This window comes from Grampus griseus, assembly GCF_964374135.1.
Source record: "Grampus griseus genome assembly, chromosome: 8".
Lineage (NCBI taxonomy): Eukaryota > Metazoa > Chordata > Mammalia > Artiodactyla > Delphinidae > Grampus > Grampus griseus.
The window spans coordinates 100,858,226-100,883,060 of NC_139002.1; the positions used below are offsets into that span (position 1 = coordinate 100,858,226).

The 24,835-nt window shown below is 61.6% G+C and overlaps 2 protein-coding genes across 2 annotated transcripts in view; one reads left to right on the forward strand and one right to left on the reverse strand.

Annotated features, from left to right (window-relative positions):
• MYRF (myelin regulatory factor) overlaps positions 1–18,318 on the forward strand; it is a 31,426-nt gene extending 13,108 nt beyond the window's left edge. Inside the window, exons 4-26 of the mRNA XM_082661216.1 lie at positions 2,054–2,115; positions 3,011–3,269; positions 4,339–4,589; positions 4,683–4,806; positions 6,461–6,656; positions 8,661–8,737; positions 8,921–9,031; positions 9,427–9,517; positions 9,872–10,072; positions 10,321–10,432; positions 10,922–11,031; positions 11,712–11,872; positions 11,945–12,017; positions 12,293–12,381; positions 12,672–12,740; positions 13,408–13,496; positions 13,606–13,785; positions 14,041–14,292; positions 15,604–15,709; positions 15,955–16,029; positions 16,399–16,504; positions 17,848–17,922; positions 18,097–18,318. Coding sequence (XP_082517342.1) covers positions 2,054–2,115; positions 3,011–3,269; positions 4,339–4,589; positions 4,683–4,806; positions 6,461–6,656; positions 8,661–8,737; positions 8,921–9,031; positions 9,427–9,517; positions 9,872–10,072; positions 10,321–10,432; positions 10,922–11,031; positions 11,712–11,872; positions 11,945–12,017; positions 12,293–12,381; positions 12,672–12,740; positions 13,408–13,496; positions 13,606–13,785; positions 14,041–14,292; positions 15,604–15,709; positions 15,955–16,029; positions 16,399–16,504; positions 17,848–17,922; positions 18,097–18,177 — 2,950 coding nt within the window. The 3' untranslated portion in view covers positions 18,178–18,318. The remainder of the gene's footprint in view (positions 1–2,053; positions 2,116–3,010; positions 3,270–4,338; positions 4,590–4,682; positions 4,807–6,460; positions 6,657–8,660; positions 8,738–8,920; positions 9,032–9,426; positions 9,518–9,871; positions 10,073–10,320; positions 10,433–10,921; positions 11,032–11,711; positions 11,873–11,944; positions 12,018–12,292; positions 12,382–12,671; positions 12,741–13,407; positions 13,497–13,605; positions 13,786–14,040; positions 14,293–15,603; positions 15,710–15,954; positions 16,030–16,398; positions 16,505–17,847; positions 17,923–18,096) is intronic.
• A 2,922-nt stretch (positions 18,319–21,240) lies between these two features.
• Positions 21,241–24,667, reverse strand: TMEM258 (transmembrane protein 258). Its single transcript, XM_082660824.1, has 4 exons — positions 24,607–24,667; positions 22,561–22,670; positions 21,958–22,094; positions 21,241–21,344 (listed from the first exon to the last, which is right to left on the reverse strand). Exons 1-3 carry the CDS (start codon positions 24,607–24,609, stop codon positions 21,968–21,970), a joined length of 240 nt encoding a protein of 79 aa, XP_082516950.1. The 5' UTR covers positions 24,610–24,667; the 3' UTR covers positions 21,241–21,344; positions 21,958–21,967.
• Positions 24,668–24,835: the final 168 nt, after the last annotated feature.

Sequence of the window (24,835 nt, forward strand, 5' to 3'; positions counted from 1 at the left end):
GCACCCAAACCCCTCCCTGCACCAGGCCTACCCAGTCGCTCGTGCATTTATAGCTGCTGTTTCCCGCGGCCTCAGGGAGTTGGCCGTTGGTGCAGGTGTTGGGACCCTACCCAAACCGGCCCCCGATGTGCTCCCTGGCTCCTCTCCAAGGAGTCCACGTCAGCACCTGACCCAAGGGCTCAGCCCGGGCCCGGCTGTGACCCAGGGTTCCAGGTGGCCACCAGCCCAGCCAGACTGCAGGGCAGTCCACAGGCACATGCTCGTGGGGAGAGGCGGGGAGCGTGGGTCTGCTCGGCTCTGCAGAGGGGCTCGGAGAAAGTTCTGGGTTCCCGGGCTCAGGCAGGGGGCAGGTGACCCCATCTCTAGGTGGAAGGATGACAGGGTGCTGGGAGCACAACGCCGGCCAGGCAGCCTGGCTCCGTCTCCAGCTCCACCACTTCCGGCCTTCTGGGTGCTAACCCATAACCTCGGCACCCCGGCTGTGAAGGGAGCCCCGAATGCTTCCGCCCCTGCGTGACTGTGGAAGTCAGGGGAGGAAACCCAGAGGAAGTACTGGGGGGACAGTGGCTGTGTCTTGACTTACAGGGGGAGGGCCGTGGAGGGGAGCTGGGGTGCCAGCCAGGGGTGAGCCATTGCTGCAGGGCAGCTGGCCGCTTGAGGCGCAGAGGCTGTCCCTAAGCCACAGGCCCCGAAGGGCAGGGAGGGAAGGGAACTGACACATCATAAGCACCTGCTGGGTGCCCGCTGCTGTTCTCCATGCCTCTGCGAGAGCCCCTCGACTGTCCCCAGTTACCAGCTCCTGGGGGACCCCAAAACCAGCCAGCCTGCGAGTAAAGCCCCACCCCGCTCACGGCAGGATTCGGATGGCAGACTGGGGCCATTTCCTAGAGAGAGAAAGTGCTTGTCCAGAACCGCTCAGACACGCTGTGGCCCCCGGGCCGCTCCAGGGCCACTGCCCCCACCCATGCCAGGCCCTGTTCTAGGTGGTAAACGAGGCAGGCACATCCCTCCTATAGTGGCTCCTGCGGTCTAGTGGGGGAGGGAGTGACTAATCAATAAATCAGCAAATCGAGGACTCGTGCACCGTGAGGAGTTACGAGGAAGAACACGAGGTTCTGTGGATGTGGCACATTTGATAGGGGCCGGAGGGTGAGAAAGACCTTTACTCAAGGCCTCTGTCAGGGCAGCGCAGGGAGTGGGGGCAGATGGTGGACCCGGAGCTGGAGAGGCCCCGGTCGGCCCGCTGGGCGCAGCAAGGACCGAGTCCCCATCACCTTTTCCTGTCATCTTCACACGGCCTGCAGGGTTTGGGTGAGCGGTGGCTTGTCCAGGGGAGCTGGGGGACCCTGCAAGCAGCCCAGGGCTGTGTCCACAAGAGCTGGGCCGCCTCAGAAGCTGCCTGGGCATGACGGTGGGCAGCCTTTCCAGATATGGGGACCAGGGTGGCCAAAGAGTCAGCTCCCTCAGAGAGTGGCCGCAGCCGCCCCCGCGGGCGGACTCAGGGCTCACGCAGGACGTGTTGACCTCTCAGAGTTGAGTTTGTTCTTTTGCCCGAACCACTGATAAAACAAAACCTGCAAGAAAAAAATAAGTGCAGGCCTGGCGAGCTGGCTCCCTGCCCAGCCTACACCTGCCTGTGGCAGGGCAGCGCCCCCCCCGGTGACCCACTGAAGTTTCCCAGGCCCGGCCCCTAGAGTCTCCAGGAAGTGGGACTTCTGTGGGTGCAGGAAGGAAAGAGCTGGCCTGGCCCTTCGGGCTGCAGAGGGAGTCCTTGAATCCCTGTGCCATCGTCAGGGACACAGGTGACACGCTCCCAAGTGCCCTGTAGGTCTGAGGGGATGCTGGGCCAGAGCCCAAGGCCTCCACCCACGACTGGGCCCTGCCAGGCACCCCAAGGTAGCTGGTACAGAGAAATGCCCATAACGGGGGCTGCGAAGAAACCTCGAAGCCTCCAGCCCCTGGGTCTCCGGGACCCTGCCCCGCAGAAGAGCTGGCCGGCTGGAAGGCAGGGGCTCGGCTGCCCCCCCAACCACCCTTTCCTCTTGCTTCCCAGCACGCTGCCAGACTCCCCCCCAGACTCTGGCTCCGAGGCCTACTCCCCCCAGCAGGTGAATGGTGAGTCCAGCGGGCACCACCCTCCCCCTCTGGGGTTTGGGCAAGTGGCTGGGGCGGCCTTATCGGGAGGGAGGGGGCCAGCGGCCGCCCAGCAGGCCCAGATTATCGCTGGTCAAATACTCCCCGGCGCTGGCTGTTGTTCCCCAGGGGTGGGTGGGGAGCCTGGCCCTGCCTCTGAGCAAGTGTCCCTGCCGGGGATGCCACCCGCCTGCCCGCCTGCGCCATCATGGACGCGCCCTTCGGCGGTAAGTGGACGGCTGGGGGCGGCTGGGTGCAGCCTGGACACAGGCCTGGCTGCTGCCGGGCCCACCTCCCCTTGGGAGGTGCTCAGGGGTGCAGTGGCCCCCAGGTGGCCAAGAGCAGAGGGATCACGGGCAGCCGTCTCCCCACAGCCCAGAGAGGGGTCAAGAGTTCTGTTTATCTTACCAAAAACATCTCTGGAATGCCTCCTGGGGAACAAAGGGAGCTGGGGCCTCGCCCCTCAGGCTGGGGGGCTGGCCCCTGGGACCCGCCGGAGGGAGGAGGGCCCCCCGCAGGACAGCGCTGGGGGTCCCGGAGACTCCTTCCTGAGGCTCAGAGGAGGAGCAGGCCTGAGAGGGGCTGGGGGAGAACCTGGGGATGAGGGACCTCCCCAGGGAGCCGGGCCAGGCCCGGCGGCCCAGGGGAAGGAGCTGGCTCGGATGGGGTGAAAGGCTGCCCACCCCCTGGGCAGGGTCTGGCTTCCCCGCCGGGGCCTGTAGTGGCCAGCCTCTAGACTGCCCAGCCTCCTCCCACGTGGGGTCGGCAGGAGGGCAGCCCCCAGGCTGGGTTCAGGAGGGGGCGGGAATCAGGAGACCCCGCCCCAGGGAGAGCTGGTGCCGGGAAACCTAATGGCCACCCCGCATCTCTCCCACAGACCCCCATCTCCTGCGCACCCTAACCCCTGAGAGCCTGTGCCACGTGGGGGTGCCCTCCCGCCCGGAGCACCCCCCACCGCCGCCCCCGCCGCCTCCGCCTCACTACCCCGTCCTGCAGCGGGATCTGTACATGAAGGCTGAGCCTCCGATGCCCCCCTACGCTGCCATGGGGCAGGGGCTGGTGCCCACCGATCTCCACCATACCCAGCAGTCCCAGATGCTGCACCAGCTGCTGCAGCAACACGGAGCCGGAGCCGAGTAAGAGTTGGGCAGCCTCCCCCAGGGTGGGGGGCGTGGGCGGCGTGGGCGGGGAGATGGGCTGGTGGGGGCAGGGAGGGGGGATACTCAGGGCAGCAGCAGGTAGGATAGAGATGGAGGTAGGGGCGGGGATGAATGAACCCAGGAAGGACCAAGGCTCTGACCCCAGAGATGGGGGTCAGTGTCATGTATATGTATGTGCGAGCAGTGCATCGGGCACTTACGGCCAAGGCCAAGTGCTCACAAGTACGTTATTTGCGGGCATGGCCACCCCTGTTGCCCAGATAGGTAAACTGAGGCTTGAGGGGTGGGATGCTTGCCCTACGGAGATAGGAGGGAGCTGAGCCAGTACTTGAACCTGGGACTGTGCTCTTACCCAGACACCAGTGACTTTCCAGTCACCATGGAGTCCTCGGGTTTCTGAGGAGGTTCCAGGCGGAGACCCAAGCTTCCTGCTCTGACTCCAACCCGTAAAATTGTCTTTTTTATCTGTTTTGCACATTGAGATTTCGTGAAAGATTTCATTCAAGGAAAGATTCCACTGGCAAAGCTTTTTGTAAACCAGAAGGGGAAGGGGTGCTGTGTAGCCCCCAAATCGTCAGCCCCTTTCCCAGGAAACGCTCTTTCCCAGCCTTTGTGGCCCAGGCCCTCTGTGGCTTGTTTCTAACCATGGAGGCTGCTCTCCAAAGAGCCGTCGCTATAAAGAGTGACACTGAGAATGACACCACAGGGAAGGGACAGACTCGTTCATTCCACGAACGATTCTGAGCGCTTTGTGTGCCGGGCCAGTTGCTGGGCGTGATGGGAACACACAGACAAGTCAGGTGTGGGTCTTGCCCTCCTGGATTCCACAGTCTTGGGGGTAGGGTGGAGGGACAGAAAGAGAATGATAACACAGACTGATGGGGGAGCACTTCGGAGGTAAAGGCGTGGGCTTCGTGCAGGAGGTATCCCCTGGGCTGGGCGTATCCTGCTGAAACAGGGTGAAGAGGGGAGCGGGAGTACTGCCCAGTGGGAGGGGGCTCGGGGAGGGCCAGCCCCCCATGGTGCACACCTGTGTCCCCCCCAGGCTCCCCACACACCCCTCCAAGAAGAGGAAGCACTCCGAATCACCCCCCAACACCCTCAATGCCCAGATGCTGAATGGAATGATCAAACAGGAGCCCGGGACCGTGACATCCCTGCCACCGCACCCAGCTCGAGCCCCATCCCCACCCTGGCCTCCCCAGGGCCCGCTCTCACCCGGCCCTGGCTCCTTGCCCCTCAGCATCGCCCGGGTCCAGACGCCACCTTGGCACCCCCCAGGTGCACCCTCACCAGGTACATGGCTGGCCTGCTCAAGCTTTCAAGGTGGGGGGGTGGGGGGGGGCCGGGGCCCAGAGCCCGTGGCCCATGGCCGTTCTCTCTCTCCAGGTCTCCTTCAGGACAATGATAGCCTCAGTGGCTCCTACCTGGACCCCAACTACCAGTCCATCAAGTGGCAACCACATCAGCAGAACAAGTGGGCGACACTGTACGACGCAAACTACAAAGAGCTGTGAGTGACCTGTGCTCCCCCTAACCCCTCCTGGCCACGCCGTCCTAGAGCAGGGCTGGGGAGCACACCGGCCACGAGATGGTCCCGTTTCACAGAAGAGCAGACAGGCTCAGGGAAGCACTAGGACTGGCGCTCAGGGTTCCTGACTCCAGAGCCAGCCCGAGGCCTCCTGAAGAAGCTGGTGTCCGCCAGGGAGGGGCCGGTGGGTGGAGGGGTGTTTTCTGGCCCCCCCTTCCCCTCCCCCACTCCTCCTTCTGCATTCCAGGAAGGTAGCCGGAAGCAGAGCGTCAGCAAGGCCCTTCCAGCAGCCCCCTCCCTGGAGGGGAGGGATGAGTGGGTGGGGGAGGACTGGGTCAGAGGCTGGCCGGGCATTCCTCGCTCTCCTTCAGCACCCACCCATGTGGATTCAGCTTCCTGGGACCTGGCCAGGAGCACTCCGGGACCAGTCCCCTCACTCCCACGGAAGGCCAGTGAGGGATGAGAGCATGGCTCACCATCAGCTCATTTGGACATTGCCAGGCCTGGGCAGGGTGTCTGGGACTTGGCCCTCTCGCAGCTAGACCAGCCTCCTGGAGTTGGGTGTCCCAGGCTATGCCGGGTTGTTAGCCACAAGCCCTCAGGGCTGGGGCAGGGGGCGTCCAGCTGAGGTAGTGGTGAAAGGGTCCCTTGAGGCCCTGTCTGGGTGGCGGGGGCAGGTCTTTGGCTGTTCAGCCCTATGGCCTGGTGAGGAGCTCCCATTCCTACTACTATACTTCTTGGGCCAGCCCTGCCACCCCAGGTCCCAAGGCCAGGAAGTTGGCAGCTGAGGCCCCCAGTGTGGCCCAGGCACTTCCTGGGTGTTCCCCTGGGTCAGGCAGGTGGGTGGAGCCCAGGGAGGGAGAAGTAGTGAGCTCCAGGCCTTCCCGTGGTTGTTAGCCAGGCCCAAAGGCCTCTCCCCACAAGTTTGGAAACATTGTCCCTGCCCAGCTTCCTCCAGGCGGGCCCTGGGCATCCGGGGCACTGCTTGTGCCTGGGGACCTGGGTGAGGGCGGGCCAACAATCACCCCTTTTCAGTCCACCTGGAGGTCCCCCAAAGGGTCCAGACTTGGAACACCTTGCCAGCAACAGATGTGTAAACTGAGACTGAGGCCAGGCTGCCCAGAGTGCCCCCTCCCCAACCGGGCAGATGGTGGAGTCAGAATGAGGACGTTTGGGGGCTTGAGCAAGCTGGTGGGCAGGGGCTGGGCCAGCGCAGAGCCGGCGCCTGGTTCCACCGTTTCCATGGCAACCAGCTGTCAGGCGCAGTGAGGCTCCACAGACGCATCCCCTCTCACCCCGGCTCCCGTGAGGGAGGGGGCTTCGGGCAGCGTTTTGGGAAGAAGCCAAGTGTGGTGAGGGGCCGTCAGGCCCCCTCCTCAGGAGTTCCCTCCCGTCCAAGTGTCTTGCTCAACCTGCCCCCATCACCAGGGTGGGGTGGTCCCAGGCACGTAGTGGGAAGAGTATGGGCTGAGGCACTGGCAGACCTGAGCTCCAATCCTCCTGGGGACTCAGTTTCCATCTCTGAGAAGTGGGGGCACCACGTGGGAAGTTGCGTTGGAACGCAGGCATGTGGGTGGGACGGGCAGGGCAAGCCCGGTGTGCGGGGCCTCGGGTGACTGCCCCCACCTGTCCCCAGGCCCATGCTCACCTACCGCGTGGACGCCGACAAGGGTTTCAACTTTTCGGTGGGCGACGACGCCTTCGTCTGCCAGAAGAAGAACCACTTCCAGGTGACGGTGTACATCGGCCTGCTGGGCGAGCCCAAGTACGTCAAGACGCCCGACGGCCTCAAGCCCCTCGACTGCTTCTACCTGAAGCTGCACGGAGTGAAGGCAGGTCTGGGGCTCGGCCAGGAGGGCAGGGCAGCAGGGCAGGAGGGCAGGCATGCTGGGGGAGCCCAAGTACGTCAAGACGCCCGAGGGCCTCAAGCCCCTCGACTGCTTCTACCTGAAGCTGCACGGAGTGAAGGCAGGTCTGGGGCTCGGCCAGGAGGGCAGGGCAGGAGGGCAGGAGGGCAGGCATGCTGGGCGAGCCCAAGTACGTCAAGACGCCCGAGGGCCTCCAGCCCCTCGACTGCTTCTACCTGAAGCTGCACGGCGTGAAGGCAGGTCTGGGGCTCGGCCAGGAGGGCAGGGCAGCAGGGCAGGAGGGCAGGCATGCTGGGGGAGCCCAAGTACATCAAGACGCCCGAGGGCCTCAAGCCCCTCGACTGCTTCCACCTGAAGCTGCACGGCGTGAAGGCAGGTCTGGGTCTCGGCCAGGAGGGCAGGGCAGGAGGGCAGGAGGGCAGGCATGCTGGGGGAGCCCAAGTACGTCAAGACGCCCGAGGGCCTCAAGCCCCTCGACTGCTTCTACCTGAAGCTGCACGGCGTGAAGGCAGGTCTGGGGCTCGGCCAGGAGGGCAGGGCAGGAGGGCAGGGGGGCAGGCATGCTGGGGGAGCCCAAGTACGTCAAGACGCCCGAAGGCCTCAAGCCCCTCGACTGCTTCTACCTGAAGCTGCACGGAGTGAAGGCAGGTCTGGGGCTCGGCAAGGAGGGCAGGGCAGCAGGGCAGGCAGGCTGGGGGGAGTCGAAAGAGCCCAAGGCCAGGTGAGTGTGTCCTGAGGAAACCCCTCGTGGCTAAGTCCAGGCCCCCCTTTCCGCCTGTCCTCCCATGCCTGCCCCTTAAGCGTCAGGCCCCTCAGCCCTTTTCTCAGGTACGCTTCCCGTTTCCTTCTCTACCCCGTGATCCCAAGCCTGCGCCCCCCCGCCAAGACCCCTCTTCTGACCCCGCTGTCAGCCGTCTCAGTGCCACACCCCCAAATGAACTCCCTGGGAACTTGCCCCTCTCCCGGGCCCCCTCTCTGGGAACGGGGCTCCAGGGCCCTGGTTACCTGAGCCATGAATCCGGGGCCCACTTGCCCACCCCTCACCATGCACCAGGCCCTCCTGTCGCCCAGAACTCCCCTCTGCCTGGTCCCCTCCTCCTTCCCCCACCTCCACCTCCTTGTCTGACCTGTCCTCAGCAGCTTCCTCTGTGGCTCCTGCCTGAGGTCTTTCCCATTCTGCCTTCCAAGGCCTCCGGGACCCCATCTCCCTCACCCCAGCAAAGCCCTGACTGCTAGGCTGGGCCTGCAGAGGGCTTTGGGACCCCAGCCTCACCCGTTCCCGCCATTCGCTGTGCCCAGTCGCAGCCCCGCCTCCCCCAGGCGGCTCCCTTTCTCGGGGACGCCCGCTGAACACCACTCCATCCCTCCTCTGCCGGCTCACCGCCGCTGTTCCTTGACCTTCACCGTTCACACTGCTGCGTCCTCGGGGACACCTGCCCTGAGGCCCATCTTGACTTGAGGTCCCTCCCCTGCGATCCCCCGGCACCGCCACAGTGGTGGTTGATTTTGAGCCCGTGAGCTCCCAGGGGGGTCAGCCGGGTGCGACTCCTTCAGTGTCATGATCGAGCAGCGCAGCCAGCGCCCGTGGAGGGGTTGAGGGGAAGTGGGTGTGGGACGGGGTCTGGGAAATGTTGGGTGGCGAGTGAGCGGGTGGCTGTGGAGGCCGGTTTGGGGTGTGTGCTCAGGGCTGGGATAGGTGTGCGGACGGGAGTGGGGGCCGGTGAGGGTGAGTGTGTGTGTGCACGCTCATGCGTGTGCACATAGGTGGGGGAGTGGCGTGGGTGTGGGGCTGTGGGATGTGTGGCGTGTAGGAGAAGGCACCAGCGTTTGTGGGCTGAGGGGAGGGCAGGGCCTCGGTTTCCTCACGAGCCCCAGCTGGGCCAGGCCTGGGCCGAGAGGCCGAAGGAGGGCGGAACCAGGTGGGGAACCTGGGCCCTGAGGTGCCTTTGGCCTCTGCCCCTCCCCCAGCTGGAGGCCCTCAACCAGTCCATCAACATCGAGCAGTCGCAGTCGGACCGAAGCAAGCGGCCCTTCAACCCTGTCACGTGAGTGCCTGGCCCGTGGCGGGTGGTCCCCAGGAGGGCTCACCCTGGCAGGAGCTGAGGGGAGTGCGGGAGTGCACCCACAGTGTGCACCTCCTACACACTCCTGACCCCAGTGCCCCACTGCGGCCTGGCTCTCCGCAGCCCCCTTCCCTGCGCCCTGAGTACCCTGCCCCTCCTCTGCAGGGTCAGCCTGCCCCCCGAGCAGGTCACGAAGGTGACTGTGGGGAGGCTGCACTTCAGCGAGACCACCGCCAACAACATGCGCAAGAAGGGCAAGCCCAACCCTGACCAGAGGTGAGCAGGCTGTGCCCCTGCCCTGGAGCCGCTCCATTTCTGAGGACGAGGGGCGGGAGGGTGCCACCCCACATAGCATGCCAGGCACAGAGTCCCACAGACTCACCCATTTCACAAAAAAGGGACCTGGGATTCAGAGCCCTTCCTTAATGACTTACAGATGGGAGAGCAGAAGCCTGGTTCCTAGCTGGTGGGCCCTGGGGAATTTCCGCCCCCTAGTGGAGACTCAGGTTCCTCCTCTGTAAGACGGGGTGTTCATGCCCTCTTCCTGGCTGGTGGGAGCCTGGGCGAGATGACCGAGTGGGCACTGTACATCTGACCCAGGAAGGCTGGCGGGGGGTGGGGAGGCAGTGGGGCAGACCCCTGGGTGCCTCTAAGACCCCTGTGTGTCCCAGGTACTTCATGCTGGTGGTGGCCCTCCAGGCCCACGCACAGAACCAGAACTACACGCTGGCCGCCCAGATCTCAGAACGCATCATCGTGCGGGTGAGGGCCACCTCCCCGCAGAGGGCTGAGAGTCCTCCCCAGACTTGGGGACTCCCCAAGACCCAGGAGAGATACAGGGGTCCTCAGGAGTCAGGAGCTGGAATGCTGACCCTGCTGGGCACTCGCTGTGTGGCCTTGGGCAAGGCTCCCACCTTGTCCGGGTCACAATAAAGTGTGGAGGTGGCCAGGACCTGGACCTGGTTGCCACAATGGGAGGGACAGTTTAAGCCGCCCCTCATGGTGGGGTGAGGAGGTCTGGCTGGAGCTGGAGAGGTGGCTGCGGGGTTTCCCCCTTTCCCAGGGCGCTGCAGGTTCCCCATCCCCCAGGACTGATCCAACCCCAACTCCTGCTAGGCCTCCAATCCGGGCCAGTTTGAGAGTGACAGCGACGTGCTGTGGCAGCGGGCGCAGGTGCCCGACACCGTCTTCCACCATGGCCGTGTGGGCATCAACACAGACCGGCCCGATGAGGCGCTGGTGGTGCACGGCAACGTCAAGGTCATGGGCTCGCTCATGCACCCCTCGGATCTGCGGGCCAAGGAGCACTTGCAGGAGGTGGGGGCGGGGCTGTGGGCGGGGACAACTGAGCGGGAGGAACTGGTGCCCGGGGTTGCCCGCGGGGGGCGGGTTTGCTTTGTGGGCGGGGCTCTGTAGGGGGCGGGGCTGCAAAGGAAGGAGTTGGGGGAGGCTGGCCCTGGATCTCTGGATCCCGCGACCCTAGTAGCAGGGTCTCCCCTCCACACTGCTGCCTCCGGACGGGCCCAGGACGGGAGGCTTTCAGTTCGGCCCTGGCTCCCGCGCAGGTGGACACCACCGAGCAGCTGAAGAGGATTTCGCGCATGCGACTGGTCCACTACAGATACAAGCCAGAGTTTGCCGCCACTGCTGGCATCGAGGCCGCGGCGCCAGAAACGGGTAAGGATTCACGTGCGCAGGCTGGGATCTGGTAACCCCGACCCTGTCCCTGTCCTCTGGAAACCCTACTCCCGGGAACCCCTTCCCATGACTCCTGGAAACCTGCCCCCGGGAATCCCGGCCCTCCGGAAGACCTGCCCTTCGGGCCGGACCCCTTGCCCTTTGACACTGGAAGCCTGGGACTTGTGGCCTCGGGATCCTCACTCCTCTGTTCCCTAGATGAATCTTGCCTTTATTCTCCTGGATCCCTGCTCCCTTTCCCCTGGAGTCCTTACTCCCTGGAATATGCCCCTATCCCTAGCCCAGGGAACCCCACACCTTGATCCCTGGAACTGCGACCCTGTGCCTCGGAGCCCCCTGCTCCGGGGCTCCCTGGATCCCAAATCTCTAGCCCCCAGAATTTCACCCTCACCGATCCCTGCCCCTGCTTACATTACGGTGCTGTGGGCAGTCCTCCCCGCAACACACACTTGGCTTGCCCCTCCCCAGGTGTCATCGCTCAGGAGGTGAAGGAGATCCTGCCTGAGGCCGTGAAGGACACTGGAGACGTGGTCTTTGCCAATGGGAAAACCATAGAGAACTTCCTGGTGGTGAACAAGGTCTGTGGAGGAGGGACTGAAGGGAGCCCAAGGGGCAGAGGGGTGGACCCGCTGGAGGGCGTTCACGCCCTCCGTAGAGACCGGGGACACTGAAGTGCAGAGAACAGGAGCATTCCCCCTGCCCCCCAGTCTTCTCTCATGCTGCTTCCAGAGCCCCCTCCCCACCCCACTGGGAGAGGTGGAGGTGGGAGGTGGGGACTCTGCCAGTCTGCGGCTGTGCGATCAAGAGCAAGAGGAACGTTCTGAGGGTCATCTTCCTCCCCTGCAAAAGGAGGGAAATGACACTTAACCGCTAAGAAGTTCTAATGTGGTTATGGCAAAGCTTAAACGTGGGGTTTGTCGTGAGGATAATGTTTGTAACCTTCCTGGCGTGAGGATGGGCACCATGTGATGTGTTTGGCCTCTGCTGAAGTCTTGAGACGTTGTGTTCATCAGATGGGGAGATGGAGGGTGGGAGCCTCTGAGAGACAGCGGGTTCTGACCGTGGGTGGGGAAAGGTGCAGAGGGGGGATGCTGTTCGGATGCAGGCACAGGGAGCCGAGGGAGCTGAGGCTGGACGAGAGGCAAGGCTGGCCTGGGGAGGGAGCCTTTGAGTGCCCTCGTCAGGCGCCCCAGTGGGCCCACAGCCTGGGGCTCCCAGGGGCTGACTGTGCCCTCGACTCTGGCCGTTGCTGCGGCAGGAGCGCATCTTCATGGAGAACGTGGGTGCTGTGAAGGAGCTGTGCAAGCTGACGGACAACCTGGAGACGCGCATTGATGAGCTGGAGCGCTGGAGCCACAAGCTGGCCAAGCTGCGGCGCCTCGACAGCCTCAAGTCCACCGGCAGCTCGGGCGCCTTCAGGTGGGGGCTCGGGGCCGGGGAGGGCAAGACCCCCTTCCCAGAGGCACCTCTGACCCTGTCCTCTTGCTGCAGCCACGCAGGGAGCCAGTTCAGCCGGGCGGGCAGCGTCCCCCACAAGAAGAGGCCCCCCAAGGTGGCCAGCAAGGTGAGGGTGGGCAGGGATGGGGGCCAGGGACTGGGGCCTCCCCATCCTCGTGGCCTCCCTTTCCAGCTGGCGCCTCTCCAGGCTCACTGACTCCAGGCGCTTCCCCTCCCCTCCCCTCGCTTCTGGATCCTCTAGCCCTCCCAGCCCCTGGTTTCTCCTTCCTCTCCCTCTGCCCCTCAAGGGGATGAGTACCCCACCTCCAGCAGAGCCCACCGTGGGTCAGACCATGGGCTCCCTAAGTCTGGGCCTTTTCCCCCTTTCTTCTTGGTCTTCAGTCATCGTCTGTGGTCCCAGACCAGGCCTGCATCAGCCAGCGCTTCCTGCAGGGAACCATCATCGCCCTGGTGGTGGTCATGGCCTTCAGGTGACTTGTCCCCCAGACTTTGGGGGCGGCTGGCCAGGGATGTCGGGCTGCCCACAGGCCCAGTCCTGGGGGAAGAGGAGGGCGGGGCCTGGGAGATGAAGTGGCTGAGGTCTCGGGGAAGGAAGGGGGCTGCCTCGTTCTGTCTCCTCCCCTTGGGACTGGGGAGACCCGCGTACAGGCATCACTTGGGAGTCCAGCCCCTGGGAGCAAAAACCACAGGCCCCGCCCTGGAGAGAGGGCGCCGGGTGGTGGCTCCAGCTCTAACAGTGGCCCCTTCCTGTGGCTCCCAGCGTGGTGTCCATGTCTACACTGTATGTGCTGAGCCTGCGCACCGAGGAGGACCTGGTGGAAACTGATGGGTATGTCCCTGGAGGCCTGGCTGCGGGGGCCATCGCCAGGCTGGGCGGGGCTTTGGTGAGCAGCCCAGGGTCGGAGGAGCCCTGGAGGCTGTCTCCTCTAAAGGGGGTTCCACCTTAGGCTCTTAGCCCACCAGGAGTTTGTGGGGGTGGGTGGGAAGGCCTCTCTGGAAGGGGGGCAGCTGCTTCGCAGTCGTACTGAAGCCGATGTTTCTCCCTGGCCTACTCAGTGCTCCTCCAGGTGGCTGGGCCTCTGAGTGGCAGGGGGCATCTGAGCGGCCCAGGTTAGAACAGGGGGTAGGGGAAGGAGAGCCAGGGTGGGGCCTTGGGCTCTTCTGCCCACTGTCACCCTCAGTCCTTGGGCCATCTCTGACCGTGTCTTCTCTTTCTCTCCTCCCCTGTGCCTGCCCCCTCTTTTCCTCTCTGCCGCCCCTTAGCTCTTTTGCCGTGTCCACTTCCTGTCTTCTGGCCCTGCTCCGGCCCCAGCACCCTGGGGGGAGTGAGGCCATGTGCCCATGGTACGTGTCTGGACCAAGCCCTCTCCCGCCTGCCTCTGCCTCCTTTCTGCCTTCCTTGTCCACCTCCTCGCGCCCCTCCCGCTGCTCTGGGACTCCCAGGCCTCCTGCTCAGGCTCTCCCAGCCCCTCTGAGCTCAGCCCACCCTTCCCCAGCAGGTCCAGCCAGAGCTTTGGGACCACTCAGCTCCGACAGTCCCCTGTGACCACTGGGCGGCCGGGCTCGCAGCCCTCTCTGCTGCTGGGTGCGTGTGGGGCGTGGCTTTGGAGGGGTGGGATGGGGAGCGGTGGCTGTGTTCTGGGTCGGGGGCTCTGCTGCCCCACTCCAGCTCATACAGCCTCTGGCTTCCTCAGTTACCACTGGCCTGACCAGCTCGGCCCCAGCTCCAGCCCTCCGCACCTTGGACCTGTGCTCCAGCCGCCCCTGCCCAGTCGTCTGCTGCTCCTCGCCCAGCCCCAGCCCCACCCCTGCCCCTAGCTTTAATCCTGGCCGTGGTCTCAGCCCCAGTCCCGGTCCCTCCACCAACCGCTCAGGTATGGCTCGCTTGGGGCCAGGTTTTGGGTTGGAGGGGTTTTTACAGGAGGCCTAAGAAAGGCCCCAGAGACTCATTGGTGGGAGGGTCTGGTCTCCTGGAACCCAGAATGAGGCTCTGGAGAAAGACTGGGGGTTCCCCCTGAGGAGACCAGGAGATAGAAGGGAGCCACCCAGAGTCCAGTCGGGCCCTCAAGACAGCTGGGCAGGAGGCAGCCCGTGCCTGCCTCTCAGCCTGTGCCTGGTTCTCTCCACAGGCCCCAGCCAGATGGCCCTGCTGCCAGCCACCAACATCAGAGCCAAGTCCTGGGGCCTGTCAGCCAACGGCATTGGCTACTTCAAGCATCCAAAGAACTCGGACCCTGTGGCCAGCCCTGCGGTCCCCTTTCCTGGAGGCCAGGGCAAAGCCAAGAACAGCCCAAGCCTTGGTCTCCATGTCCGGGGCCGCCGAGGGGCCCCTCAGCTTGGCCTGAGCTCTGCTCAGCCCACCCAGGCCTGGAGCCAGCCAGGTACCTGCCCTACCCCTTCCCCCGCTCAGCCCAACCTGGCAAGGCTCACTGGCCAGGGCCCATTTTAGCCCATCACCAGAATACCTGGGTGCAGAATTGTCAGTCGACAGACATTTGCTGAGCATTACTAAGTCCCAGGAGTCAGGCCAGGCTGATTATATAGCGTTATATCCATCGCATCATTTAATCTTCACAACAGTCCTGCGAGAAAGGAATCGTCCCCATTGTTCGGATGAGGAAATGGAAACTTGGGTGAAGTGACTTGCCCAGGGTCATACAGCCTGTTAGCGGCAGGGGTGGAATTTGATCCCAAGTCCACGTGGCTCCTTTTATGTCACCACGCCAGGGCAAGAAGGTTACTGTTCAGAGTCCCCCCAGTTTTCCAAACCTCATACCTTTGGTTTTAACAAAGCTAGAGAACGCTTTGTTTTCAAACCGGGTTTCTCTGAAGTATCCCCAGGGCTGCCTTGGAGGTTGAAGGGGAGGCCGAGAACCTTCCTGGCTTCAACCAGGCACCTCTGCTCTAGGTACTGGGCTTCCTCATCAACTTGCATTTGATGGGTTTTGTGGCTTAAAGAGAGAAAAAAAAAAAAAGCTTAGAAACTGGTTTGCCGAGATTGAAGTTCAGAGTGATGGGGAAACCCCACGGGGTAGATGCTTACCAGGCAGCCGTTTCCTGGGCCCCTTCTCTGTGACTGGCTCCATACAGGGCACCGGGGGTGATGGAGATGGATGTGTCCTGCCCCCAGGGGCTCACAGACACGAAAACAGCAGTGTGGTGAGGCTCTGAGGGGACACACAGGCAGCTTGGCGACTGGGGAGGGCACAGAATCCGGACTGAGGTGCGGATATGATTGGGGAGGCTTTCCTGGAGGAGGCGACATTGAAAGCTGAGTCTTCGAAGGACAGTGGGGCCCTGATTTGTGTGTGTGAATACTGCCGCCATGGCTGATTTCAAGCTACCAACTTGACGTCACTGTACCCCGAGTTGGGAAGAGATGTGTGCAGTCAGGGACAGGGGCCTGAAGAGCGGGCTCCTGTACGCCCCATGCAGGGGATATGGAAGACCCATCCCTACTTGTGGGTGTCCTGGGTCCGTCAGGGAGGCACACCTCAGGCTCATGGGAACTGTGTAGTCCTAGGGCTGCTGGGGAAGATGGTGGCGTGACCCCAGCCGTTGTGGGAGTCTGGAAAGAATAACCTGAAATTTATTCCTGCTGAGGTGTGAATGACTGATTCGAGTCTCGGGCAAGGACAGGTTTGGCTGCTTCTCATTTGTGTCCTGTCTTCTCACGCTCCTTCCTGCACCAGTGGCCTCTCTCCTTGCAGACCCAGTGCCGTCCCTGACCTCCATCCAGGTGCTGGAGAATTCGATGCCCATCACGTCCCAGTACTGCTCCTCAGAGGATGCCTGCAGGTGGGCTTGGCTACCTCCCTTCCCCCACCCCCGCCCCAGGACAGGTTCCCTCTGGTAACATGAGCCCAGGCGGTCCAGGTGTTCAGATCTTGCTCCCCTCAGGGAGGAACTTTCCCCTCAAGGTGGGGCAGCCCCTTTCTAGGCCCCTGAAGGGCTCCACTGTAGACTGGGGGCTGAGGAGTTGATGGGAGTGGGGGGGTGCAGGGCAGGGTGGCCTTGTTGAGGAGCCAGCTTTGCCCTTTCAGGCCTGGAAATGTCACCTACCACATCCCCATCAGCAGCAGCACGCCGCTGCACCTCCGCCTGACCCTGCAGATGAAGTGAGTGCCGCCGTGGGGGATGGGGACCCAGTGGTCCCAGGCAGCCGGGGGAGGGGCTGAGGAGGGGTGCTAGCTTTATTGCCCGCTCCACGCTTCACTGGCTGTGTGACCTGGCAACCTCCGGGCATCGGTTCCTCATCTGGGAAATGCGCTGCTGCCTCCCAGGGGCCGTGAAGGCTGTGTGGGTCAGTGGATGGAAAAGGGTTTGTAGCCGTCTAGAGCCTTGACGGCTACGCATCATTTTCAGGCTGTGAGGATTCAGTGCCCTGTCTCACCGGGGTGAGGGAGGTAGAGTGGAGGGCTGGCTGGGAGCGGGCTGGGCTGGAGGAGCTCGGAACCCCACTTCCCTGCTAACTGGGTCTTTCCCAGCTCCTCGGCCCCCGTGTCCGTGGCGCTGTGCAGCCTGATGTCAAAGGAGGAGCCGTGTGAGGAGGGGGGCTTTCCACAGAGCCTCCATGCCCACCAGGACACCCAGGTAGGAGACTGGGAAGCTGTGGGCCAGCCAGGCCGGAGCTTCCTCCGCGCCGGCACATCTGGGCTCCCAAGCGGGAGAGGAGAGGGAGCTGGAGTCAAGAGTGCAGGCATCTCCACGGAGGACATTTTGGGGCCTGGGCCTCTGTGTCGCAGGGAGCGGGGCATGCGTGCACTGCTCACCACTGAGTGTCTTCCGGCCCTGTGCCTGCCCTGACGAAGGCCTGGGGAGGAAAACAGTTCCATAAGGCCTAACCTGGGGTGAGCGCAATGGTGGAGACGGGGAGGGCGTGTGGAGGGCGTCCTGGGAGCCCGTGGCAGGGAGAGCTGACCTTGTGTGGCCTCAGGGTCAGGCCAGCTGCCCCCAAGTCATGTTTGATTAAGATGAGACCTGAAGAGCAATACGGGATCAGCTGGGGAAAGGAAAGGGAACAGCGTCCCAGGAGTAGGGGAACAGCGGGTGCAGAGGCCTGGCGGCCAGGGAGAGCATGGCGCGCTGGCAGAGCTGGAAACGTGGCGAGGGCTGTGCGCCCGGGGAGATGGGAAGGAGGCTGGACCTGAAGCTTGGGCGGGGGCAGTGGCATTGTTCCATCTGTGACTTTGGAAGATCTCTTGGGCTGTGTGGAGGGGGCTGCCTCCTGGTCTGGGAACCTGTCACCGTCGGGCTCCTCCCTGGCCATGTGACCCGAAGTTGTGACTCTCAACACAAGTTAAGGGAATTTCTTCTCACCCACTCGTGTGTTCATTCAACAAATAGCTGTTGGGGCCTCCTCTGTCCCAGGCCCTGTGCTGGGCCCAGCTGAGGGGAGACAGAGGTAGGGAAGAAACAGGCCTTGCCTTCCAAGAATGCACTCTCTAGCCGGGGAGAAAAGGGGTGCAGAAAGTAGCTTGAGTAGAGGATGGAGTGGGTGAGAGCCCTGAAGAGGCTCAGGCCCTGGGCGGGGAGGGCTGGAATCCCAGCTCTGCCCAGCCTCGGTGTTTAGGCAGGTGACTCAGCACTGTCCCCGTCTGTAAGCGGCACCGCCTCAGTGGGTTGCAGTGCGGATGGGGTGAGCAAAATACCTGGATGTGCCCGGAGCACAGTGGTGAGAGGGAAGGCAGTAAGAGAGCAGCGGCTGTGGGCCCCCGGCTGCCTGGCACGGAGTACACACAGACGGTGGGCGCTGTTGCTCCCCGAAGTAGAAAGTGCACCCTGCGATCTCTCTTCAGATCTCTGCTTCTCCACTTTGTAAACCATGCCACAGAGCCAGGGCTGCGACGGCCATGGCGGGGGATGCCAGTTGGGGTGGGACAGGGGGTGGGGGGCTGCGCAGCTGTCCTGACCCCTCTGCCCCCCTCCTTCCCCAGGGCACCTCCCACCAGTGGCCAGTAACCATCCTGTCCTTCCGCAGATTCACCTATCACTTCCGGGTGGCACTGCTGGTGAGCACCTGCGCCGTCTGCCCCCAGAGGTTCAGGGTGGGGCTTGGGGGTGAGGGGGGACTGAAGATCACATGGCGGGACATGGGCAGTGTCCGGCGACGTCAGCACGGGGAGCGCTCTGGCATCCCCCCCCCCCGGAGCCACCTCACTGGTTCCCACTGCCCTTCCCTCCAGGGTCAGGCCAACTGCAGCTTGGAGGCCCCGGTCTGGCCGGCCGCAGACTACTACTTCCACTTCTACCGCCTGTGTGACTGAGCTGCCCAGGGAGGCAGCGCCACAGCAGGGCCCGGGGTCCCGGGCGCCCCTCCACACTGGACGCCATGGTGTTACACTGGGCCCGGGGTCCCGGGCGCCCCTCCACACTGGACGCCATGGTGTTACACTGGGCCCGGGGCTCCGGGCGCCCCTCCACACTGGACGCCATGGTGTTACACTGGAGCCCGCCGCTGACACTTCCTTGGAGGGACTGAGGCGGCTCGGCCCTCCCCGTGCCTGGTGAAACTGGAAGTCCTCACACTGGAGCTGCTGGGCCTGCTGGCGGCGCCCCCAGACCACGGAGGGCGCTGGAGGGAGACCTGCCGGGCCCAGGCCGGCCTGATTCACATGTGTCCGGATTCGGCCGATGGAGGGCTGGTGGGCAGCAGCGCCCCAGAGGCGGGGGAAGCCCGTGACTCGGCCCAGAGCCTACCCTTCCTGCCTCCCCTTCTGCGACTGGGAGCCACCCCTCTTGTGGAGAGAGGACCCGTCCGCCTTTGAGACCGGCAGGGGCTTGGCTCGAGCCCTCAGAGACTTGGCTGGACCCACGAGTCAGTGGAGGGCAGACAGCCCTCACCCTTGAAGCTGCTCCCTGGGGAGGGCTAGGTAGTGGACTTCTTAGGGTCTGACTGTTACTGGACTTGGACTTCTAAGCTTTAAGCATGGCCCAGGAGGTCTCCTCTCCCTGGGAGAGCTTGGCTCCAAGAGCTCCCAGGGCAGCTGAAGCCAGCCCTGGATGGGCTGGCGACCGACCACGTGCCTTGTGTACACTTAGTGCCTGGCTGAACCAGGGGAGCCAGTGGGCCAGGTAAGCCTTGGACCCTTGAACCTGGAGTATCCCGAAGGGAAGGAAGTTCCCTGTGAGCCCCCAGATGGCGTTGCGGCCCCGCGGCCTGGGCCCCTGGGAGCTTCCAGAGCTCACAGAGGTCTCTGAGCAGAGGAGCGGGAATCCCTGCGAGGCAGCAGGCTGGTCTCGTCTGGTGGGTGGATGCAAATAGCTTTTGCTGTTATTAATGAAATAATTACTAAAATGCACTTAAACCCGGACAGGAGTCGAAGGATGGAGATTGAAAGCCCGGAGTGGGCCAGAGCCCCGGGGGGACACTTGAAAGGCAAGGCCCTGGCTCTGATCCGTCCCAGGGAGCTTTGAGACACCCACCCCACTCCCGACCACCAGGACTGGCCTTTCCCTCCACTCTTGTCTGCTGGTGGCCTCACCTCCCCAGATTCGAGGGCTCCTGTGCTGGGCTTGGACAGCCAGGCTGGGGGCCCCGTGCTCGGCAGTAGTCCCAGTTCTGCCCACTCCTCCCAGGAGCAGAGTGGTGGGCTTGGGTTACGGAAGAAGTCTTATCTCAAGTGCCAACGTTAACCTTTCTTAGTGGGTATCTGGAGCTTTCTGAGGCCACATCCAGGCTCATGGAAGGAGAGTGGAAATCATTTCGTCGTGTCTGCCATGGGTTCAGAAATGGGGACGGAAATGCCATCCTTGCCCTGGGATATTCTGCCACCGCTTTGGGAGCCAGGCCTTGCCCCATCTACCTCTCATTCTCAGCTTTGAGTGGGAGGCCTTTCTGTGGGAGACCTGGATCTTGAAGAAGCCTAGGGACCGCGGGCCCCCTTCTGCTATGGATGTCAAAGCACTTCTCCTAGGGATAGGGAAACACAGGGGGAATGGGGGTAGCAAGGATACCTAGCCTCCCAGCCCCCTCCCCAGTGTGGCTCCTCCTTCCGACATAGGAATTACGTGGCTGCCCACACCATGCTGGCGGCCGAGCCTTACTTAGCGCTGCTCTGTTCTCCTTCCTCCCACTGGGGGAACCCTCCCTAAATGCCATACAACTACCGAGCCCTGCCCCTTCTAATAGGATTCTGGGGCTTCCTCAGTGGGGGTACAAGTTCTTGGACCGCAGCCCCCCTGTGCTTAACTGGAAGGTGACCCTCCACTGCTCCCTGGAGCCATCTGGACACAGCATCGCCCCAATCTGGTTGGCAGCTGGCTGTTTCCATGCCTGGGGAGGGGGTCCTCAGTGCTGAGTTTGGGGCCGAGGCGGGGGGCGGGGGGAGGTCAACCTTGGACTAAAGTCGCCTTAAGCCCAGTGAGGGAAAGGGGCTTCAGGGAAGGCCAGTGGGCCACCCGCTGGAGGCTGACAGCTGCCTGGCGGGTGCCGGTGAGTGGGTGTCGTGGCTCCATCCCCTACCCCGGGTCCAGCAGCCTACCCCTCCCTTCCGCTCTCCCTTTTGGCATTTGCTCCTGTAGCCACTGGGCCGATCTCCCCCAGGCTTCGAGCTGTACACAGCGCCTCTCGATGCACAAGTGCCCCCGCCCCCCGGAAAGCCTGCGTGTGCAGAGTGCGCCCCTTCCCTCCCACTTAACCGCCCCTTCCGGCCCCTGAGCTTTGACTCTGGAGTGGGCAGAGGGGAGCAGCCCCAGGCCTGCTTGCTTCCTGTCCCCTGAACTGTTCTTTTCTGAAGTAAATATACGTATATAAATAAATGTATAAATACTGCTTTGTATCTGAGCTTGCCTCGCCATCTTCTTGAGATTGCTCTGGTGGGAGATGGGGTTGCCTGTGGGCCTGGGACCAACTGGGGCTCCTGAGCCCAATGGATGCTTCGTACCCCATTATCCCTCGTAGCTTCAGGCCCGGCTTGGGAACAGGATGCAGCAGCCCCTTCCCCTAGCCACACCCCACGGACCTACTGCTGCCCTGGCTGGGTTAAAAGTAGCCACCTTAGGGAAAAGCTGAGCCTTTCGAGGGTCCCCGGCACCACTCAGAGGAGGGGACTGGCCCAGGGCAGACTTGACTGGTACGGGTTCCTACAGAAGTTTACACTAGAAGCCACAGTGGAGGGCAGGCCAAGCCCCTTCCTATCCACAGGTGAGCCCTCAATTCTAAGGATAAGACACTCCCCATAGCCCTCTCATAGGCAGAGGGCAGGGCTTCCCAGCAAGCAGGAACCACCTGAAAGGCAGGTGAAACGGGAAGGGGTGGGACTGGGGAAGTCGTGGGTCCCAGCACCTGCACCACTCCCACCCCGCAGGACGGGCACCAGGCAGGGCTGTCACACATCTGCCTTTATTGTGAGCAGCAGGTGGGACATTTCTGGCATAGTAAAAAAAACTAATTTACAAAAGCAGGGATTCAGTGAAGCCGCCTGGCTGGTACCTGAAAAAGAGGGGTATCAGAATGAGAGCAGTGACCCTTCTTTCCATCCGCTTTTCTCACTGAACCCCTACGCTCCTGGGGCAAGCGCTGACGGGCACAGTCCTTGGAAGCAGGGCCACCAGAGCCGTCGGATTCTAAGTGACCTGTTTGGTGGGTCATCTGCAGCAAGGTTGTGGGTGGTTTTTTTTGTCGCTTAGTCAAAATTTATTTCAATGACTGAAAACGTTGAAACTAACTAAAAGGCTACTCCTGGAAGCAAGTCCCAGATCCTGGCCCCTTGCTGGGTCACCCCCCAGCGGCTCTCCAATCACTGCGTATGACAGGTAAGAATGCAGATGTGTAACCACGGGAAGCCTGTGCCCACAGCCCTACGTAGTATATCCCAGAGCCAGGTCGAGGCCTTGGACAGTGTGGAGACCTCAGAACTGACAAAGGTGGTCCCACTTGGCTCAAATCCCCATTAGGAGACAGGGAAAGGGGCACCTGTGTGTGGTGTCCCTATCCACTCTGCTGAGTCTCACTCCATTAACCAAGGGGTCATGCAGGCCCAAGGACCCCGCTGATGTGGGCGTGGGGAGGCCTCTCCAGTGTCCCACCCTGCCATTGCTCTTACCCGTGGGAGCTCACACGTAGATGCCGACCCAGAGCAGCAGGAAGAGCACTCCAAAGCCCATGAAGAGCGAGGCCACCAAAGAGATGAGGAGCTCTTTGTAGATGTCCCGAGTGTATTTGGTGGAGGTGACCTCGTAACTGGCAGGGCAATTAAGGAGAAGCAAAGGGGTGGCTGGCGTGGCTCCGGGCAGAGGGGCCCAAGAGGTGACCTAGACTCTGGTGCTCCTACCACCCTTCCAGCACCCATGAAGAAAATGAAGCCCAGAGGGGTTAGGTCACACAGCTAATGAGCGGCAGAGCCGGGACTAGCCCTCGTACCTCCTGACACCTGAGCACACCACAGGGCCCCGTACCTAGCCTCCAGTCCAGCCAGGCCCCTCTGCTCACTGTCCTGGAAACCGGAGGAGTGAACTGAGCTCACCTGAACCTGGAAAATAAGGCCACAACCTGACTTTGGACGTCAAATAGCCTTCCCTCAACCTCCTTACCATCCCCCGTCCCCACACCGGAACAAAACTGGCAGGGTGCATGTACCCAGCATGGTCCCTCCCTCAGTTTCCCACCTCACTAATTCTGGCCCACTGGCTGCTCAGTGAAAGGATACACGAAGAACCAGGCGGTGAAGAACATGCCAATGGCCAACAGCACCACAGTCAGATGCGGAAAGACAGCCGGGTTCACTGGACTGGTGTATCTGCTCATGGCCTCAAGCTCCTAAGGGAAGGCGTGAGATCAGAGCCATCAAAGAATCCCATGACCTCAATCTGGGGGCACTATGGGGTTATCACGGAGCCTCGTGCTGCTGTGACTGCTAGGAGCTTATTTCAGCTTGGGAAATGTGGAAATCCTTCAGAACCACCGTCAAATGATTCCGGTTGGGAATGACAACAATTACATCTTAAACTAAGGTGGCACTTTGTCTTTTCAATATGAGACAAGATGGGCAGCTGAGAGTCAGAGGCTGAGGCACACAGAAGGTGACTGATTAGCTACAGATCAATGCAATGGTCCTTAACATTATCTGAGGCCACCGGCCACCATGAAAAACACGTGATGAAAGGTATGGACTCTTTGCCTGGGACAAACCGCATACAAGAAAAAGTCTGCTTATAATTTTAGAAGCCTTATGAACCCATGTCTGTAGACGTCAAGCTCAGAATCACTGCTGAAAGACAGACTCTGGACTGGTACCCAGATCTCAACTCCTAATCTTGTATTCTTCCCATTACACAATTAAGGAATCTCAGGACCTACAGGCAAAAGACATAACTTAAAATTCTGGGGCTTCACTGGTGGTGCAGTGGTTAAGAATCCGCCTGCCAATGCAAGGGACACGGGTTCGAGCCCTGGTCCGGGAAGACCCCACGTGCCGTGGAGCAACTAAGCCCGTGCACCACAACTACTGAGCCTGCGCTCTAGAGCCCGCGAGCCACAACTACTGAGCCCACATGCCACAACTACTGAAACCTGCGTGCCTAGAGCCCAGGCTCTGCAACAAGAGAAGCCACCGCAATGAGAAGCCCAGGCATTGCAACAAGGAGTAGCCCCCACTTGCTGCAACTAGAGAAAGCCCAAGCGCAGCAATGAAGACCCAAGGCAGCCAAAAATAAAATAAATTAAATAAATTATAAGTAAGTAAACAAGTAAAAAATATTTTTTAAAAATAAAAAATAAATAAAATTCTGGCTCTACTGAATAACATGAGCCTCAGTAAAGTGATTATAATAATAACTCTCTCACGAGGCTGACGTATGATTTAAGAAAGGCGACAAACGCAATAGCGTCTAACTCACTGCCTGGCATAGAGTAGTTGCTCAATAGGTGTTTGTTTCCCTCCCAAGGTTATAGGGAAGATTATGAGATAATGCTTGTGAAAGAGGGCTGTAAACGTAAAGTTCTGTACAAATGTTAACTTCCATTGTCACCCACCAGCCAACGCTTCTAAAATCCAGAACACAACAACTCTAGAGAAGTAAATTGACCTCATTGTTCTCAGAGACACTGGAATTCAATTCAGTAAACATTTATGCCCCCCTAAAAATGATAAAGACAATCGCTGCCATTGATTGAGCCTCCAATTGCCGGCCCCAGTGTTTGGCACTGGAAATACAAAGATGAATAGACATCATCCCAGGGCCAGAGGCACGTCAGATGGTGGTCACTAGGAGGCGTGGCAAATAACAAAGAAGTCCATGACACGTGGCAAGAGGTCTGTACATAGGTTGCGGGGCTCCCAGGAGAAAGAGGACAAGTGCCCGAGACAGTTGTTAGTACTTCATCAAGAAGGTGACTTTTGCCCGGGACCGTGTAGTATGAGTACGAGTTCGGCAGGCGGGAAAAACTTTCCAGACAGGGGTAACAGATTGATCACAAGTAACAGAGATAAAAGCTCGAAGGTATTAGAAATGCTCCCCATGCTCCTCATCCTTATAAATCGTTAGATCAGAAGCCCATGCCATCAAAACCTCAGCCTAAGGAGTCCACGGCAAGGGGCTTCCCTTCCCCGCCCCTCAGCCCAAGCCGAAGGATCCAGGAGCCTCCAGCCCTCTGGACCTTGGACATCTGAGGCTTCTGCGAGAAAAAACAGGGCGCGGGACGGGCCCCGAGGGGTCCCCGAAGTCCCATCCGGAACTCCCCTCAACCCTCTCACCATTTTGCCGGACACAGGGTAATCCGCCGCTCAGCCACCGGAAGAACACGTCGGCAGGAGCAGGCGCGCTGTTCAGCCGGAAGAGGAAGTGCAGCTGCACATGTGGCATTGTGGGATTTGTAGTCGTGTGGTTTCGGGTGTGGCGGGATCTGAGGCCTGCGGGGTGACCGGGGTGGAGTGGGGGCAAGCGGTAGAGAAGGGTAGGGTCGGCTCGCTGAGCGAGTCCGTT